At 32.3% G+C, this 20,452-nt stretch overlaps 1 protein-coding gene across 3 annotated transcripts; it reads left to right on the top strand.

The window, feature by feature from the left end:
- Nucleotides 1-914: 914 nt before the first annotated feature.
- On the top strand, nt 915-19,542 carry LOC123705945 (glycerol-3-phosphate dehydrogenase, mitochondrial). Of its 3 annotated transcripts, none has more exons than XM_045655063.1 (16): nt 915-1,207; nt 8,115-8,210; nt 8,326-8,494; nt 8,767-8,989; nt 9,336-9,499; nt 9,613-9,746; nt 12,196-12,353; nt 12,969-13,162; nt 13,559-13,753; nt 13,953-14,074; nt 14,200-14,336; nt 15,883-16,036; nt 16,350-16,538; nt 16,978-17,076; nt 18,420-18,569; nt 19,470-19,542. In XM_045655063.1, the coding sequence occupies exons 2-15, from the start codon at nt 8,118-8,120 to the stop codon at nt 18,552-18,554; spliced, it is 2,166 nt and encodes a 721-aa protein (XP_045511019.1). In that variant the 5' UTR covers nt 915-1,207; nt 8,115-8,117; the 3' UTR covers nt 18,555-18,569; nt 19,470-19,542. The 3 variants fall into 3 exon arrangements, with proteins under 3 accessions (XP_045511019.1, XP_045511018.1, XP_045511020.1); XM_045655062.1 differs by lacking the exon at nt 16,978-17,076 and adding an exon at nt 17,422-17,520 and having other exon boundaries at nt 916-1,207; XM_045655064.1 differs by lacking the exons at nt 915-1,207; nt 16,978-17,076 and adding exons at nt 2,484-2,624; nt 17,422-17,520.
- The last annotated feature ends 910 nt before the right edge of the window (nt 19,543-20,452 follow it).

A 20,452-nucleotide genomic window follows, 5' to 3' on the forward strand; every position in this document is an offset into this window, starting at 1 on the left:
GTCATGTTAAATTTGTTATTTCCCTAATACTTTATCATTTTTCAACAAGTTTTCAATAAACAGATTTAACAAGTAAGGTAACCATGATGACGAGTTTTTATGGATAGCGAAGAGAATATATTATTGTAATAACAATATTATGATGAAAATTTATAACACCATTTTAAAGATTGTTACTAGTTATGAAACAACACATGACATCGGTATTGCACTCACATGTAGTTATAAGATTGTTCGTTTTTACATTGAAATTTATACTTTTTTAACTTACCTCATATTTTTTTTTTACGTATTTCAGCTTTCCAAAAAGTAAAATAAAAAGAAATATATGTGCCCATCAAGGTTACTGAGGATTACGACCCAGAAAAAAATACCTTTTGAAAAATAAACTTTGTAAAGTTAGCTGAAATTTGTGCAAGGCTGCTATAAACAGTTTTTCTTTGATGATTCTGGCTTGAAATTGACCCGTCGAAGCAACGCGTTTAAAAAGAAGATCTGAGTAGCTAACAATTTGGTAAACAGCATCTGATGCAAAACACAACTTTCCTCTATTTACAAAGGATGTTAATGCTATATATCGGTTCATATCCAAGCTTTGTAGCCAAAAGTTATTTATAACTATCATTCTATACCAATTAAAATTGTATGTACCTACCTATAAAGTATGACCATAATATTATAATATAAATACTGTTAAAAATATATGTCGTTATTATTTATAGACCATGATTTTTAGTTTTTTCTATTTTGAAAAATCCTGAATTTACAAACCAGCGTGGTCACTCGACAGAAAGAGACAAATAACATGACTGACGTCATTGAATGTCATAGTTTCTTGTTTCAAGTTAATGGTCATAGTGCAATCTCCAGTGTATTAGAGGATATAAGCTTCTTGGATCGAACGCGTTACGCGACCATAGATAATCACTGTAGCTACAACCTCGCCGTAGGTGGGTCGGCTCAATGGCATTGTAATGCCTCGCCGCGATTCCACGATTAGCTAACATGTTACTATAGTTAGAAAATCATCAATAGTGTTGACATAAAGTTACTTCGTAATTAGAACTAGTGATGTGTTAATTTGATCTGTGTACACCGTCGACAGTTTGGATCTCAATTAAAGTAGACCCTTAGTGTCCTTGTATAAATTTTTTATTTGTATATTTTAATGTTCTGCTGATCAGCTGTTTGGAATATAAATTTTAAGGTAATTGCATAATGTATTATATGCTGATCATACATTATAGGTTTATAAGAGCAAAGGAAATACACAATTACAATTAGTTTTAATAGCATATTTAAACAATGAATCAAATAATTTTTATGTATTTTTTTAATTTTAGCCGGATTCCAATAAGAATTTTTGATATAGCGACTTAACGTTTGTTTATTATTTAAAGAGCTCAGAAATCTATGTGGAATTTAATATTAAAAAAATTAAAGGTTTTTTGTACAATCATGCTATAATTTCCAATTATATAACTACATTTAAACTGTGAAAATAATTATGCACCTGATAAAAACAATTAAAAATAGTTCATTTAATACCCTTGTGTCCCGATGTTATGACATCATACCTGCGCTCTACGGTACTTGAAGGTCAGACCTACAGTTATAATGACTCTCTTTAGATACTCCAAAACTGTTCTATAACAATTATTACGGCATATTATACTTTAAATCAGCATTAATAATGCATTTAGAATTAAATTTCGCGGTATCAAACAATTGTGTGGTTTAAGTCAAAACCGAGGGTTAATTCCAAACAGTGGTTTAACATGTCCTTGTTATGGTAAAGGTCACATTAACAGCCGATTGTATTTTATACATTGGTGGTTGTGTGTAAAGACGGCTTAAACTTATAAAAATCTCGCACTCACCGGGGTTCTTATTTTAATAACTGTAGTACCTATGACAAGCATTATCTGGCAAGCTGATTCTATTTCAGTTTTGGCCCCGATATAACATAATGTAGTTATAATATACATGGTAACAAGCTCTTTAGAATAGAATAAAATCTTATTGGAAGCAATGCCATGCGTATGCTACATTGTTATTTCGTGTATATGTTATAGTATTCTTTAGTATGTGTTGTGCCCCTTGTGGTTTTATATTAGAACATTAAAATGTTAAAACCATAACCATTGATAGTTTCTTTGCTTTACAGATTAGAGTTAAGTTTATATAGAGCACCGATCCACAATGCACATCTCTACAATTATCTTAACTAGGGAAAACACAGCATTTCAACGCTGTGATGAATTATAATAAATTGATAATTAGTAATGTAGGTATACATACTATATTAATGACTGTCGATAATAAATAATAATTTACATTCTTGTCGTACACACTACCGCTCACGTTTTCGTTCCCAAATCATGTTTATCAATGGTTTTATTCATGACATCCATAAAAGTTGACCGCTCTTAATTAAATAACATCCGTGTTAGATACGCATCAGTAAGTTTTTTTATTGTTAGAAAAAAAAGCGGCAAAAGCAGGTCTATCAATATCCCGACGAACGTCCTTGACTTTGCATATTTTCGTCACATGCACGGATCGTCTGGACGCATTTGCTTGCACGCGTGTAGCGTAACTGTTGCGCGGCTTACACGAGACATGTACCTAAGTATGAACGCAAATAAAATTGAATGTAGAGAAACCACGCGGCGTATGAATGATTGCTTTCTATAAAGATATTAGATAATAATTGATAAATTATGCACATCAAGTTCAAGTTATTTAAAATGTAGTAAATTTTTCAAATACATACACAAATACATATCTCTAAGTAGAAAAATTTTACAGTCGCGCGTAAATTTTCCTCAAAAATAAACTCGGAAGTGATATTTGGGCGTTTTAATTATCACGTTATCTTATCTATCGATAATGTTACTACATCACTATTATCAGTTATCACCTGCTTATCAATATTTGCAGACATGTCTGCGTAGTAACCACGTTAGAATTATAGAGATAATTAGGTAACTAAATGTAACGAAAAAGAACTTTGTAGAATTGAATTGTAATGATGTTATGAAGTATTTTATGTAGTAATGTTTGACAGATAATAAACCTCCGGAAATACTTAGTACATACCTACTTACATCCATACAATTACATAAAATCTAATATGTTATAGGTAGTTAAATCAAAATAACTTTATTTTTATTCAAATTCATTCTGTTTGAATAAAAAAAAAATTGTTTATCGTTTTGCTCTATTTTAAGTTCATAAACTACCTACTCGGAATGAACCTCATTCCGAGTAGGTACCTAGGTACCTACCTCTCTAATCACAATGGCTGTTAAAACATTACTTCTACGGTCTACTACCTATAAGAAAGTATAAAATGACTGTTAACAAATATGTACGTAGGTAATAAGTAGGTACAGTCACATCACATTCTCCATTTCTTATCTCTCATTCGGGGTGTTAGTCATTTTTCCATACAAAGACCCCAAATCGACTTTAACTAGGGCCCTTCATAAAATTAAAAATGAAATGAATAGGTAGCCATGGATGTTGCCTGGTCAATACGTGATAATCATTGCAATCATAAGGAAACGAACGGTTTTAACACAATTAAATAAAGATAGCTTGACAAATAGATAATATTATTTTGATACCTAGGTACGCATTATAAGATTTTTTTAATACCTAATAGCGAGTCATTGTTATAGGTACTACGCAGTTCAATAAAGAAACGAATCTTCAATGGCGGCCAAAGCTGACTTTGACAGATGGTAGGATCAGCAAAAAAGAAAATAAAAATAACGTAAATTGATAATTATTTTATTAATTATTTCAAATTGTTTGTTGACAAACTTTTTTGTTATTGTACATATTTGTTTATTTATATGAATTATCCACAGAACAGTAAGAACATAATAGAAGTGCGATGTGGGCGTGGCCCACGTGTCACTAGTAAGGTAAGATCACCTAACTCGCTCTCAGTTGTGCGCAGAAAAATATTCGAGTCGGTTGTCAACTGTCAAACCTTATTTCCATATTTATTCATTATTTAGAGCGTGTTGTTCGGTATTAGAGTGGAAAAATGATAGCAGACGAAATAATATTAGCAATCGAGACATTTCATGCCATCGGTAAGTCTTATTTTAATTTATTTTAAATATATTTTATGTTACAACTTCGCTTGTCGTAATTTGTCAAAAATTTATAAAAATATTAAGTCAAAATGAACCTTAATCTATAAGAAATAAGTACTAATATAGATTGAACGGCAAACAAGACTTTCTGGAATATTATTGCAATAAACAAACGAATGTCGGATTAGTGATGCATGTGGCGCATATCGACAGTATCGATACTTTAGAAAAGACAAACATTATAAATATTAAATTTTATTTTATTTTTCCTTAGCTTTCATTTGTCCTATTTATTTATAGATTTTCGAAAGAGGCTAATTTAAAAGAGAAATGGATAATAAATGCAACGTGACGAGTTAACTGGATGCCGAACAGCAATAAGCAGTCTAACAAAGGCCACCGATACATCAAACCTACGGCAGTTCCAAGATTTAAAATAATGCATATTTTCTGTTTGTTTTGTAAATATAGATTTATACTATTCTATTCCGCTTTTTATTTAAATATAATAATATGAAAAGACGTACTTAGTAGTAATAAACATACTCCAAAATGTGACACATTATCCTATACTCATATAATAGAAAGAAAAAAAAATGCACAAAAATATATTTATTGTGAATTATCGATAACAAGGCTGACATCCCTTAGAGCATAGCATCAGGTTAATGTCAATTTAATGTCATTAATTTAGAGTGACACAAATTTCAACCTTATCTTTATGCGTTTAGGTTCAAAGTTTTATGTATTGAAAACCAACGCCCTCTGTTGTGGAATAGCTGAATGTTTTCGAATTTGGAATTTCTGAGCAAAGAGAAACAAAACAGCTAATATACCTAGGGATGTTATACTAAAATAAACCGTAACTTGGTTCGTTAGGGTACATATCGAAATGCTGAATTCATAACCTAAGTCAGTTTTTACTCAAATTAAGCTGTCCAATCAAAGGCATAGTTTACTTGTAGTGTACTGTATAACTATCGGTTTAAATGTGTGAGTTTGGCGACACTGGTTTTCATACTAATTATGACATTATAGCACTTCTATTATGTTCTTACTGTTCTGTGGAATTATCATATTTACGTATACAGAATGTAATAAAATCCCCATAATACTTGTAATAAGCCATATATAAAACTGAACAACTTTTCCTAAAGAACATATTTTGTCAAATTCCAATAAAACATTATTTACTTTCGCAAATGCATAATTGTCATTGTAAATTTATGATAAAAACTATTATAGGGAAAATCAAATACATTTTAGTGATTTTATTTTTCCCTTTTTTTTGCATACCGTACGGCCGTGTGTGAGCGAGAGGGAATGATAAGCGCCGCCATTGAAGGTTCGTTTCTTTAAAGAACTGACTAATACCTACTTTAAAATGAGAAAAAAGAACTATACTTATTCGTAGGAGAAAATAGACAGGCCAATCACACTCTACATAATCCATACTATTATTGTAATATATATTTATTAATTTAATATTATAAATGCGAAAGTAACTCTGTCTGTCTGTCTGTTAATCAATCGCGCCTAAACTACTGAACCAATTTTCATGAAATTTGGTATGGAGATATTTTGATACTCTGATTATCCCGAAAAAATCACGCAATCCCGGAAATCCCACGGGAACGGGAACTATGCGGGTTTTTCTTTGAATGCGCGGGCGAAACCGCGGGCGGAAACCTAGTATAATATATTCCTTCAAAAAGAAAGCTGTTAAATGTCAGTATGAAATGAATGGAAATTTTGTAGTTTTACTTATCAAAACTTTACTGAGTAGATTGTTTCTAAACTATAAGTATAGTTCCTAATTCGGTAGTAAACTTACTTATTCAAACTGTGGTGCCAATAGCCTTAATTAATAATTAAACTGATCAATGTAATCAAATAAATAATCTGCTATATAATTATTTATCGACCAATAAATCGGATAGAACAATAGATAAGAAGATTTGGACTCGTTAAGAGAATGATTTCGACATTCAAAAGGTAGAAAGTGTTTGGTATTTGGCAACTATCCAAGAGCAAACAATACAGCGTAATACCTTCGTAAGTAGGTATATAGTCAAGAACATATTGTAAATATAGGCCTGAATATTTTCTACCTGCGCTGTAAACTCGAGTACCTATTTAAAGTAGCTTTTATGTCTCTGGCATTCTGGTAGTTCAAAGAATGACTAAGTATTTCATATACAAATTAGTTCAGAATACCTCGTCAGTATAGTAGGTATTATATTATCTGTGCCTCTACTAACATTTTACTATCATCACAGAACAGTAAAATATTGTGTAGGTAGGTAATTATTTTCTTACAGTGCCCATCAGATTAATTAATGGTAATTTTCTGTATGAAAGAATAAATGCTCCACATTTGCATAAAGTACACTTAGTATTTTCTAGGGTTTGATTTTACGCGAGTATTATACATTTAGAAATTAAAGACTTTTTAACGGATTTTAAACGCGATTTAATCATTATATTATTTTCCCGACGTTTCGAACACTTTACAGCGAGCGTGGTCACGGGGAGACTGAGATGTTGTACGTCTTGACGGTCATTCAAAAATTGTTATTTGTAAACTACCTCCACCTATTCCTCCGTAGTTGGTATGTGGAGTATTTTTCCGGATGTTGGCAGTATTGGCTGATCGTGTCTTCTAGTCTTTTGGTACGTTTGACATGGGATTTTAAATTCTTAATAACAGGATCCCAGGTGTTAGAGAGTTTCAAACCATCTTCTCTATTGAAATTTGGATGTTTTTTAATTTCAATAGCCTCGCGCACAAGTCTTGGAAAAAATTTATTTTCTCTGGCAAGGATTTGTGGTTGGTCAAATCTTATGAAGTGGTTGTTGTCCAGTGTGTGTTCACATACCGCAGACTTTTTGTGACGCCGATGCTTGATATCCGCAATGTGCTCCTTCAGTCGGTTAGCAATGCTTCTTTTTGTTTGGCCGATGTATGAGAGACCACAATCACAGTCTAACTTGTACACGCCTGCTTCTTGTAGAGGAATATTACTTTTAATTGGTCTCAAGAATTGGTTTATCTTCTTGTGCGGCTTATATATAGTTTTAATTGAAGCTCGTCTTAGGATTCTTCCAATTCTGTCAGTAACTCCCTGTAAAGTGTTCGAAACGTCGGGAAAATAATATAATGATTAAATCGCGTTTAAAATCCGTTAAAAAGTCTTTAATTTCTAAAGTACACTTGTTAAAATGTTAACATAAAAAATGAATTAATGGCAAAAAAAAAAAGTAAATTAAAGATTACGTATTAGAAAGAGAGATTGAAACAATAGCTTTCATTACATTCGGGTCTTTGTACCGATGCGATGCAGATGTCTGGCATATGTAACTAACACCTCCTCCGCAGATGCAGTCTTTGTGAAATCTCAGAACATGTTTTGTTTGTTTTTTGTCGATAGAGCTAGGCTATTTATTATAGTAGTTAGTAGTTACTATTAAAGAAAATTTAATGATACTATTGAGCAAACATTAACAGATATTTTATGAATACCAAGATTTTGCTCTACAATACAAGCGTAGAGCTAAAACACTAAAAATTCAAGTAATTGAAATCGGAGACTTGTATGAAAATTATAATTTAAGGATAGAGTGGTAAAAACAAACGATGAGACAACATTAAAAAATTCGTAAATATCATAAAATAACTTTACTTTTTAGTTTTTACTTATGTAGAGTTCATATTATTCTAATAATTACTTTACTTTGCCATACTACGTATTCATTATATTGCATGTAACATGAGATTGCATTGTATCGTCACATGTAAGTACATATCGTATTCAGCTTATTGTCATAATAGTCAATGAGACTTAGTAGCTATTATCAATTATGTAGAATATACTAAAAAAAAAGGATATACGTTCTGACTCTGAAAACCTTAACTTATCACTATCTTCACGCTATTTAAATACTCACTCAAACCTAATTTAAGAGACTCATCGTTGCTAAGATATTTTTGACCGTTTCCAGACAATGTCACGAAGAAGATTACTAGTTGGATGCACGGCGGGAGTGACGGGTGCAGTCCTTGCATCATGGGCACTGTCAGCTGACGATTCGCCCGCGGTATGATTGAATAGTGTATTTTTATATGACGCAATCATACAAAAGATATCAGACAATTATGTAAATAAACCAGGAGCTTATATCTCGATATTAATAAGAATGACTTCACTTTTAGCACTGGTACAAGCCAGCAACAGTATCAGCTAAAACAGAACGCAAGAAGCGCCCTCTGCCGTCTCGGACGGATCAAATCAAGAACCTTCAAGCGGGACACACTTATGATATTCTTATTATTGGAGGTGGAGCTACTGGGGCGGGATGTGCCTTGGATGCTACAACAAGAGGTATGCGATTTTTAATACATTTTTGCACGAAAATTAAAAAGTATGTATTTTGTTGGTTATTGCCCTATTACAGAATAAAATTTACCAACTCTATAGTTACCTGATGTTGTCTTAGATCTCCTTTATGATAAGATCATGTAGAGACAAATTAGTTTTGATTCCTGATAAAAATATAGATAATCCTATATGTTTTACGTTCTTATAAAGTTCTTCCTACTTTCTATGAATGAAAATATGAGAGCAAGATCTATTCTTATATTTTCCATTTCCAGGCCTCCGAACAGCATTAGTAGAATCAGACGACTTCGCCAGTGGAACATCCAGCAGAAGCACAAAGTTGATCCACGGCGGTGTACGTTACTTGCAGAAGGCTATCTTGCAGCTCGACTATGAGCAGTACAAAATGGTCAAAGAGGCGTTACACGAACGTGCTAATATGCTGGAAGTGGCCCCACATTTGACCAGACCCTTGCCTATCTTGCTACCAGTGTATAAGTATGTTATATATATATTGTTTTTCCGTCTTTATCTCTAAAGATGTATTATATTATAATTTAAAAATAACTTTTATCAGCTGATGAAATTTGAAATTGTGTTAGTAAATGTTATAACTGACTCATCTGATAAAATTATCAGATCAAACCTGGATGATAACATTTTAAGGATAATTAAGCAACAATAATTTAACCCGTAGAGTAAACGAAGCTAATACTGACAATTAATTGGCAGGATTTTCCTGTTGCCAGTTTATTATGTTATCTCGCTTTGGACATTGTCTTTTACAGGTATACCGTTGTATATGTTCCGTCACCATTTTGTAATGATTTATTTCTTATTATAGATGGTGGCAAGTACCCTATTACTGGTTCGGTATCAAAATGTACGATATAGTGGCTGGAGACAGAAACTTGAAGAGCTCATATTATTTATCCAAAAAGAACACTCTAGAACTGTTCCCTATGTTAAAGTCGGACAACTTGTGCGGAGGCATCGTATATTATGATGGTAATTTACTATTCATGAGCTAAAATATTACTGAAAATAAAATATGTAGTAAAATTTTGCGATGAACTAGAAAAAACGAGTTTTAAATTAACTGTAGATAATTATGTTTTTAGGTCAGCAAGACGACGCTCGTATGAATTTAGCTATAGCTTTGACTGCGGCGAGACATGGCGCCACAATCGCGAATCACGTCCGCGTTCTGAAATTGCACAAAACCGCGGGAAAATTGAGCGGTGCCAGAGTTCGGGTGAGTAAAAAAGCTAAAGAAGTAACAAATCTGCCTCGTAAAAAATATTTTTGAATGAGAATGTAGGTATAAATTGTATTCTATTATTATAAATACAAAATATATTCTTTGCTTTAATCGTGGGAGATTATATTATAAAGTGTGTCAATAACATTGAGATAATATTAATATGGAGCAGACACCACGAACAAAATCTGTGCGCCAAGCGCGGCGACGCGGGGCGCGCGAATGACGGCTAGACAGTCATAGATTATGCGATGTCACTGACTCACCGCTATTATTAGAGGCGACACTTTGTTTCAGTCTGTGTATTTTATTGGGTGCCACTCCTTACATGCACGTTGACTTGAAATTTTCTTTGTACTTACTTAATATTTATTTTAGGTATAAACTGACTTTACTACGCCGCGCGGGGCTAACAATATCTGGCATATAATATAGTATATGATGTAAATAGTGAAGTCATATGGAATAATTTAATTTTTTTCGTGTTTTAGGTTCAGTCAGGGCTATGGGAAGTTTTATTCCTTACAAATTGAGCCTTTTTTAGAAAAAAAATAATTTTTCCCTTTCTTCACGGCCCAGACATGGAAAAAAAAAAATTAATTACTTATCTCTGAACTAGCGGTCCGCCGCGCCCCGGCTTCGCCCGTGGCACATAAAAAGTAGCCTATGTTCTTTCTCAGGGTCTTAAGATTGTCTGTGCCAAAGGAGAATGCCCATGAAAGTATGGACCACAGTACAGTGTTGCGTCAATGCCAGAGTGGTTTTGGAGGGTTCTTCGATATTCAAAAGATTTTTACCAATTGATTTTTTTGTGATAATAACGGGGGTTTTCAAGATATTGAGAAAAATGTGAAATAACCTCAAAACTTAAATAACCCCGATTTAGTTAGGTTTATGTGTGATTTAGGTAACATTTTATCGTCCAAAGGTTATTTTTCGATTAACATATTTAATCTATGCGTAGAGCTTATGCTTTCAGACAAAGTCTATCTGTTCATCGGCTAGTGTAGGTAGGCACCAGAAATCTTCCGGGACGGATTTCAAGAAAACCTAAATATATACTTAAAAAATGCCAATTGAGTTTTTATTCGGTTTACATGTTGTTGTTGTTGTTGTTGTTTGAATCATTTTTTCACTACATATTCGAAGAAAGAAACAAATAATAAATAACTGGTTACCTACCAAGCTATGTCATAATAATATTTTTTTATATATACATATTTATATTATTTTACTTCACTATCTTTGTTAAAACAACCTACAGTGTATAAACAATACCTTAAAGAGTGATTTTATGTTAATTGATTTTTTTTGTAATTCAATGAAAACAATAATCGATATTAATACATTTAGCTATTTACCATAGTAAATGTAATAAGTTACCGCTTGGTGTCTTAACGTGGTAACCGGTAATGGACACTAAATCTATAATAACGGATCTAAACAATTACATGTCTTATTAAATTTTACAAAACATTCCCTGTTCAAAATATATTTTCCGATGGTGAGATTTTTTTTAATAGTATTGTTGTCTTGATGCATGAGAAAAACCAGTACCAAAAATGGGCATTCTCCTTTCATCAAAATCGGTCCAGTAGTTTATGAGCCTATTAATTACAATCAAACAAACAAACAAAGTTTTCCTCTTTATAATATTAGTGCAGATAAATAAATATTAATTCAATTATACGTTCAAGTCAGTAGCTTAAACAATATCAATTAAAAACTTGATTAAAATCAATTAACAAAAAAAAAATTGGTGATTGAGTAATTGATTTTCATATTTCATGATTTTACCTTTTTTCAATTAACAACCAGTCTATGCTTTTCTAAATATGTAAAATTATTATTTTATACTATAAAAATATACGCCAGCAAATATTACTAACAACACTTATTTCATGCCCAATGTCATATCTTAAATTTTTAATCTATGACAAAATGTCGCCCGCCAAAAATTTTGCTCTAACTAAGTTTTAAAAATTATTATCTAGTTACTTACTGATGAAAAGTTATTCCTTTGCACTTTTCCGTATTCTTTGTATTATTTGTGCAATATATCGTAACACACACGTAGGCATATTTGATGCGTTTCACTTTAAAACAAATAAAAAATGAGCGTGACGTTCGCGCCAATGAGCGAGCAAGCGACTGAGTGCAGTTACGCCACATGACGTATGTTGAGTGGAACATAAGTGATGTAGGCGGTATCGTCTCCATATTAATATTATCTCAATGGTCAATAATTATTTAATAGATAATTTATTATTAATTAATTACATATAGAGTATATAAACTAGACTAGATTCTCGAGAATCAAATCGTTATATAATTGTTATCATGATATCATATGACTCATTATTTATTTATCAAAACAAGAAACACACAACATGAATATAAATAATTACCATTTATTCGTATTTATATATATTTTTTCTTTTAGGATGAGCTTACAGGGAAAGAATGGGATGTTAAAGCAAAAAGCATCATCAATGCAACTGGACCATTCACGGATTCCATCAGAAAGATGGATGACCAAACTATCAAAGAGATTTGCTGTCCATCATCTGGCGTGCATATTGTCTTGCCTGGATATTATAGGTATAAATTAATGATAATTTATTATCTGTACTTCATTTAAATTCAAAAAAGTCTTTAATTCATAAATAGGATCTTATTCTAATAATAAATACAAACAAATTTTTGGTGATATCACGTTTTCACTAGTACGCAATCAGCAGTATCAAAAAATATAAATTAAACGTCAGAATTTATCTAAATCGAACCAATAACTAACTGCTAAGCAGTAATAATATATTTAACATGATGAAATAACATAGATCAACATGAAATCATACAAATTTCGTGACAATTTTTACGTCAAACATTAGTCTTCCTCATTCATGAATAGAAGAAGTAGATATTATAATATGATTGCGTAGTACTCAGTTCTTATTATTTCCATGGCTTGCGTATAACATAGTAAACAGTTTATTAAATAAATAATAATTACTACGTTACTTTTTTGGCAAGGTACGGCAAAAATAGATATGAGAGCAATATTATAATTTATCATGAAATATCTCTGTTTTAAAAACAAAATCATGCATGAATTTAAAAACATAATATGTATATACTTAATATAATATATTCTACTTAGTATTGCCTCAATAAAGTGTCGCTATGCTAGTCCTAAAACATAATTATCTCTTCCAGTCCTGAGCACATGGGTCTCCTAGATCCATCCACATCAGATGGTCGTGTGATCTTCTTCCTACCCTGGCTGAAGGGAACCATTGCTGGTACCACTGACTTGCCCTGTGAGGTCACACACAACCCCAAACCGACGGAAGACGAGATCCAGTTCATCCTTACGGAAGTCAGGAATTATCTTAATCCTGATGTTGAAGGTAGGTTTACAATGTTTTTGTCTTTATTATGTTATCTTATTATTTTCTCCTCGTATCTATAGCGCATGCTCTCACAACATAATATCCAATAATAATTAATAGAAAACATTATCTTTCTGATTTCGCGGATGTCAGACCAGTAATTATCAGCGTGTTCTGGTATTATTAATCTTGAATCGATGTTTTCGATTTGCTCTTTCCTATAACTATTTTGTTTTCATTTTTCACATTAATAGCTGCACTTTTGTGTATTTTTGTTGCTTATTCTATTGCATTATTTATTTTAGATATAAGCGTGTAGTATCCAATTAAAAAATTATACTAATTTCAAAGTAGTCTCTCCTTATAGATAAATTAATTACATTAAAATCAAAAATGTCTTATTATCTTCATCAGTTCGCCGTGGTGATGTGCTATCCGCGTGGTCTGGTATCAGACCGCTGGTGTCGGACCCCAACAAGCCAGACACGCAATCACTGGCCCGTAACCACATCGTGCACGTGTCACCGTCTGGTCTCGTAACTATTGCTGGTGGCAAGTGGACCACATACCGCGCTATGGCTGCTGAGACTGTGGATGCGGCTATTGAGAGTGAGTATATCTATAATAATATTAATAATAAACTGTTTTATTTAAAAAATAAAACAGTTATAGCGTTGAAAGGAGCGGTGGTGGCTTGTAAGCTGATTGTTGGCATGTAATTTTTTTACAACACGAATAATATGGTACCTATACATTTTTTTTTTCATTGAACCCTATTCAAATTATAATAGAGTTCATTTTCATACAGGTGCTAACTTGAAGCCTCTCTTCCGCGAATGCCAGACCGACGGCTTCTTAATCGAAGGTGCCCACGGCTGGACTCCCACTATGTACATTCGACTTGTACAAGATTTCGGCCTTGAAATGGAGGTAAGGTCTTCGTTTAAATACATTTATGCTGTGATAGTTCAATATTAAAGTTATAGTTCTTAATTCTCATAGAATAGTTCAAATTTTATTTAGCTATTTAGCTAAACATGTGGTTATTATTTTAGGTCGCACATCACTTGGCTAAATCTTATGGAGATCGCTCGTTCGCTGTAGCGAAAATGGCGGCCATGACCGGCCAGAGGTGGCCAGTTATCGGCAAAAAAGTTCACCCTGAGTTCCCTTACATTGATGCTGAAATTAGGTAAGATAGAAAAAGGAGATAATAAACATATTTTTAGGCCTCATGGCCCAAACATCATATTAATATGTTTTTTGAAGATTGTATGATATGCATAGATTTTAATAAAGGTGTATTTTAAAGAAGACACGTTATCGTTATTTATTTAGAGATCAAAACATGAATAGAATAAACGGAGTACTTTGACCTCAATCAATAGATACCATATTAATAATGTTCATAACCAAAGTTGACCAACAGTTGCTTAAAATTGATAGAAACTTTAAATTTTGACGATCCTCGGGCGGGAACTTCAACATGCTTTATCAAGTCTGCAACAAGTAGTGTTGACAGCAACTCTGTACCATACATTGAGATAATATTACTACGTATGGAGGAGACACCACGAACAAAATCTTTTGCTCGTGCGCCATTTTTTAGGGTTCCGTAGCCAAAATGGCAAAAACGGAACCCTTATAGTTTCGTCATGTCCGTCTGTCCGTCTGTCCGTCTGTCCGTCTGTCACAGCCGATTTACTCGGAAACTATAAGTACTACAGTGATGAAATTTGATGGGAATATGTGTTGTATGAACCGCTACAAAAATATGACACTAAATAGTAAAAAAAAGAATTGGGGGTGGGGCCCCCCATACATGTAACTGAGGGATGAAATTTTTTTTTTCGATGTACATACCCGTGTGGGGTATCAATGGAAAGGTCTTTTAAAATGATATAAAGTTTTCTAAAAAACATTTTTCTTAAAGTGAACGGTTTTTGAGATATCAGCTCTCAAAGTCGTAAAAAGTATGTCCCCCCCCCCTCTATTTTTATAACTACGGGGTATAAAATTCTAAAAAAAATAGAGGTGATGCATGCTAATTAACTCTTTCAACGATTTTTGGTTTGATCAAAGTATCTCTTATAGTTTTTGAGATAGGTTGATTTAACTGTAATGTATAACCACTAGAGGTGAAACTCACCTGGATAATATATTTGGTAATTTTAATTGTGAAGCTGGTGTATATACTTCTTTATTCAGTTATCACAAGCCGATTTGGGCACGCCTATAGCACGGAATATTTATAAATACATATATAAAATTAATATTCATACATAAAAGTACAAGGCAAAATATCGGGAGAGTTTAGGCTCCATTCACCAGGTGTATAAATTGACATAATAAGTTTATTATATTTGCTGCTACGGAACCCTTTGTGCGCGAGCCCGACTCGCACTTGGCCGGTTTTATTTGCTCTAACTAAGTTTTAAAAATTATTATCTAGTTAGGTACTTACCGATGAAAGTTATTTCTTTGCACTTTTCCGTATAATTTGTATTATTTGTGCAATATCGTAACACACGAAGGCATATTTAATGCGTTTCACTTTAAAACAAATAAAAAATGAGCGTGCAGTTACGCTATATGGCGGTTGTTGAGCGGAACATAAGTGATGTAGGCGGTGTCGTCTCCATATGTATATCTCAATGGTACCATATTGATTCAACTCTGCTACTAAACAAACGTTTACCAAAAATACGATAATTATATTAATATTCATCTTAATTTAGGTACGGTGTCCGCGAATACGCCTGCACAGCGATAGATATGATCGCCCGTCGTCTCCGTCTTGCTTTCCTCAATGTACAAGCGGCGGCTGAAGCTTTGCCCACTATTGTGGACATCATGGCGGAGGAACTCAAGTGGAATGAGGCTGAGAAACAGGTTTGGCAAAATGCGGGTAGTTCCATAGCTATAAAAATGTGTACGAAATTCTTTGAGTAATAAACCTTAAAATAACGGTTAAAAAATGTAAGTTTAAAATTGACAATGCTAACAGAACTTTTGGGTTGTAATTTTGACCGTTAAATAGAAAAATATAAGCTATTTCGGTATTTAAGACATAAATATATTTATCTAGAGTATCTACTTCTAGTACGTACTCAATTTTTTATTAACAATTTCTTTATTTAAATTACACTTTTCCTTTTTCGATTAACTATAAAAAAGAGCTAATTATTGAATTTCATATTTCCAGAGACAAATCAAAATGGCGCAAGATTTCCTGGCCAACGAGATGGGCCAGATGGTGAACAGGGCCAGCCGCGACAAGATCCCCATCAACCTGAGCAAGGACGAAATTCAGACTTACATCAAACGGTTCCAAATTATCGACAAGGATAAGAAGGGATACGTCTCTATTAACGATATAAGGAGGAGTCTTAAGGTAGAAAATTGGGTCTAATGGGGAATTTTTTAAGGATATGAAAATAATAATTACGGATAAGAATATGATTTTATAAATGCAAAGGAAATTTTGTGCGATTTAATTAAGTAAGGTTATGTATTTTTTTATGAACTAACTAACCTAGATTTTAAATTCTTCTTCAAGGGATATTCTTAACAAAAAAGATAAAGTAAATCAAAGAACAGACGTTTCATCTTTTGGTAAAATTTATATGGCGAACACGCCCATAGGCTATTCATTGATAAATGGTTAGAAAATGGTTAGAATTACAGAAAACCTCTAAACCATTATTACAAAGATTTTCCACCATTTAAGGCTGTCAACAGATGCTGTTCAAGCGAGAGATGCAGTACTAATATGAAACCATATTTATAGATTATACAAAACTTTTTTTATATAACTTAACCAAAAATTCTAGAGTATGGGCGTGAAACCATCAGATGCTGAAATAAGTGCAATTTTATCAGAAATTGACGTCACGTATCACGGCCAATTGGAAATACAAGATTATCTTCAGGTAGAAATATAGCACGATGTTCGTCATCACGGAGGGATCGGGAATCATATGCCGTGTTTAGAAATAGATATGCTTGGGATGGGATAGTTATGGTCTTAATGTTTTTTGTTCTAGAAATGTGTAAAAAGGAATATATAGACTTCAAAATTTTAAGTTATCAATATTTTGATGATGACAATACTGTTACTATTCTTTTATCTATGGTCGAAAACGCGCGAAGACGTTCGAAATTCAAACCACAATTCTAGAACAAATCGAAATCTAATGTCAGATTTGAATTCCATTCGAATCTGGCTTACATTGTGTTGTCCTTGCTTTGTATGAACGTCGGAGCTTATTCCACAGAACTACGGCGAGGAAGTAACCGGAGAGCAATTGCACGAAATATTGCGAGAGATCGACACTAACATGAACGGACAGGTCGAACTCGACGAATATCTGCAGGTTCATATCATATAGTTTAATGGCCTGCTCTTTATTTACCATTTACTAACATGTTTTATTTTATATGAGATTAAATAATGAAAATAAATTATAAATTTCGTCTCAGACAAAGTTCGTTAACCAATTCCTTTTTATAGAATAAAATTAAAAGAAGCAATTTATATTTTTTTATGACTGGTAACATGCATGTTGCTGAGAACTACATGCACAATCTCAATTATTTTGAATCCAATTTTATATCAGTTGCATTGACCATTTAGTAAACCTCAGTCATTACCTATCAAAGTTTGCTCATAATTCAAGGATTTTTCTATAAAAACACATACCAACAAATAAATATAGCTCATAGATTAGTAAAGAATAAACACTATTTTGTTTGTACATGAATTAATATTTAATTTACGCGCTTATTTTTAACCTATCTAGGCTTAGAGTTAGAGATGCTTTGTTACTAACACGTTGTCTTACCCCATTTACTAACAATTAGCTCTAATTTTTAACCTCCACCAATTATTAATAAGCAATGAAATAAAATTGAAAGTCTATTTTATAGTTACAAGTCTATCTATAGTGATAGATATATTATATAATGTGTACCTATGTTAATAATTATAAATTGTTGATTGTTGAATAACTTCAAGCATTCAAAAATCTTTGCTCACAAAATCACAAAAATCTTTGCTCACACTGCTATATTCAACAATCAGTTGCTTTTACCTTACAATAAAAAATAATTAATATTTTATTATGCTAAATAACAATACAGTCACATTAATAATAAAACTCTTTATAGACAAAAATATAATCATACATGATACAGCATTAATAAATAATCGAAATCCTTAAAATAATAATACATACCCAGAGTAAATTTCTTTAACAATATTTAATAATACCAGATGATGTCGGCCATCAAATCTGGTCACGTGTCGTACTCCCGGTTCGCGAGGATGGCAGAAATGGAGGAGGAGCATCACGAGAAGGAAATGCTCAAGAAACAGATCAGCGTTGAGAGGAGCGGTGGTGGCTTGTAAGCTGAATGTTTGCAGGTAATTATTATTAAGCTATTGCATAGCTTCTATGGCGGGCCTTGAGCGCGGGGACCGATTCGAAAAATTCTGTAACGAAAAAACCTCACGTTCCCTACTCCGACGGGCGGAGGTGTGGCTTGAAGGCATAGCATGCAATAGCTTTACCGCGGCAGTCTACGAGTGACACACGTCTTTTTATGTGTAAATGTATACACTGATCAGGCATAACACCAAAAACCGCCTATATGTATTGATTTAAAACATTTGCTAAATAAAAGTTTGAGTAACTTGTTCCGAAGTGACTGTCATGTTACTGGCAACATTGCAAGTTGTAGATGTGATAAAATGTAATTGAAAAGCTCTAGGCAGAGGAGTGACAATTTATTAATTTTTCCAGGAATATTGTTAAGAATTTAGACTACATAATATTCGCTTACCAGTAGTCAAGATCGTGATCAATCACTTACCTATTGACCAATAAAAAAAAATTAAAAATCAACTGTTGCTCAACACATGTTTACCATAAAGAGGAAGTTAATGTAGGTCATGTTTAGTAAAGTACAATACAATTTTATTAGAATATCTTAAAAGAGCACCCAAGAAAGCAACTGATATTTAAAGCCTTCACTTGTAAAGGAATAAACTCAATGTTTTAAATTATTCATATTTATTAGGTACTCAACTTTACCTTGACTTGTTGCTCAATTAATTATTTACTCCAAAATTCAACCCCACCAGCGCCATCTATGTATTTTTCACTTAATTACAATTGGATAATATTGTTTGAAAGAGAACCATGATTGTGCTTTACACTGGAACTTTTTCATCAATTGTCAACAGAGGTCTCTGAAAGTAAAATAATTCAACAATATTTTCTTATTTTCATGTAATAACTTTATTCCTTTTGTATTGTTACAGATAGCAAAGTAAAACAACACTTCGATTAAGATTTAAAAATTGAATAGAAGTTTCTCAAAAGTATTATAATAAATCAGAATTAGAATACCTTCCTTTGAAAATTCACATAATAAATGTTGCAATGTTTTTGTGTATGTTTAATAATTTTAAATCTTGTTTTAGTCATTTTTGTTAAATAGAGATTATTTATTAAATATAGCACTAGTAATTTATAATCCTTGTTAATTTTTGTATCGATATATTTTTCAAATATAGGTAGTAATTGATAAAATCGCAGAAAGGCGCATAATGTAATTATTGATCAAAGATCACTTTATTTTAAGTTATAAAATCCAAACTAAAGTAGGTCATCATTATCGACTTAGGTACCTATTTAATATTTATATTATTCCTGTCATATTAATTAGTTATACCGTTTTAATTGTTGATAACATTATTACACTTACAATGAACTATAAAGAAATACCTACCAACTGTAAGTTTAAAGTTTACCTACATCATGCCTACATCGTTTGTTTTTTTTAAAGTTTTACACAATGGTTTTACAGATATTTAATTTTAGAAAATGATTTGTTTTAAAGACATTTTTCGAATACCTATTAAATGCAATAAAAGTATTATAAAACAAGATCATATTTTGTTTTATTAATTAAAAACCCAAATACCTACATTTTATAAAACTACAGGAATCGTCGATAAAAAATAAGTAGGTAGGTAACGATTATCTTGTTTGCAAATTGCAAGATGACGTTACATTTCCATAGACCGGAAGTTGAGCTGAATGAGTGAACTGTGAATGATATATGCATAGGGATGTGCTAGTGCAGTAAATGACAATTCTACACCGTTTATTTAATTATAAAATTCTCATTTACTCATTTCATATTAAATCTATAGATACTTTGTAAAGTATACAAAGGTGGGAAAGCATACTTGGGTACTGAATAAAATTTGGCGGGAAATGTTATTGTAACTGTCGTAAT

Source organism: Colias croceus, chromosome 3 (genome assembly GCF_905220415.1).
Source record: "Colias croceus chromosome 3, ilColCroc2.1".
Taxonomy (NCBI): domain Eukaryota; kingdom Metazoa; phylum Arthropoda; class Insecta; order Lepidoptera; family Pieridae; genus Colias; species Colias croceus.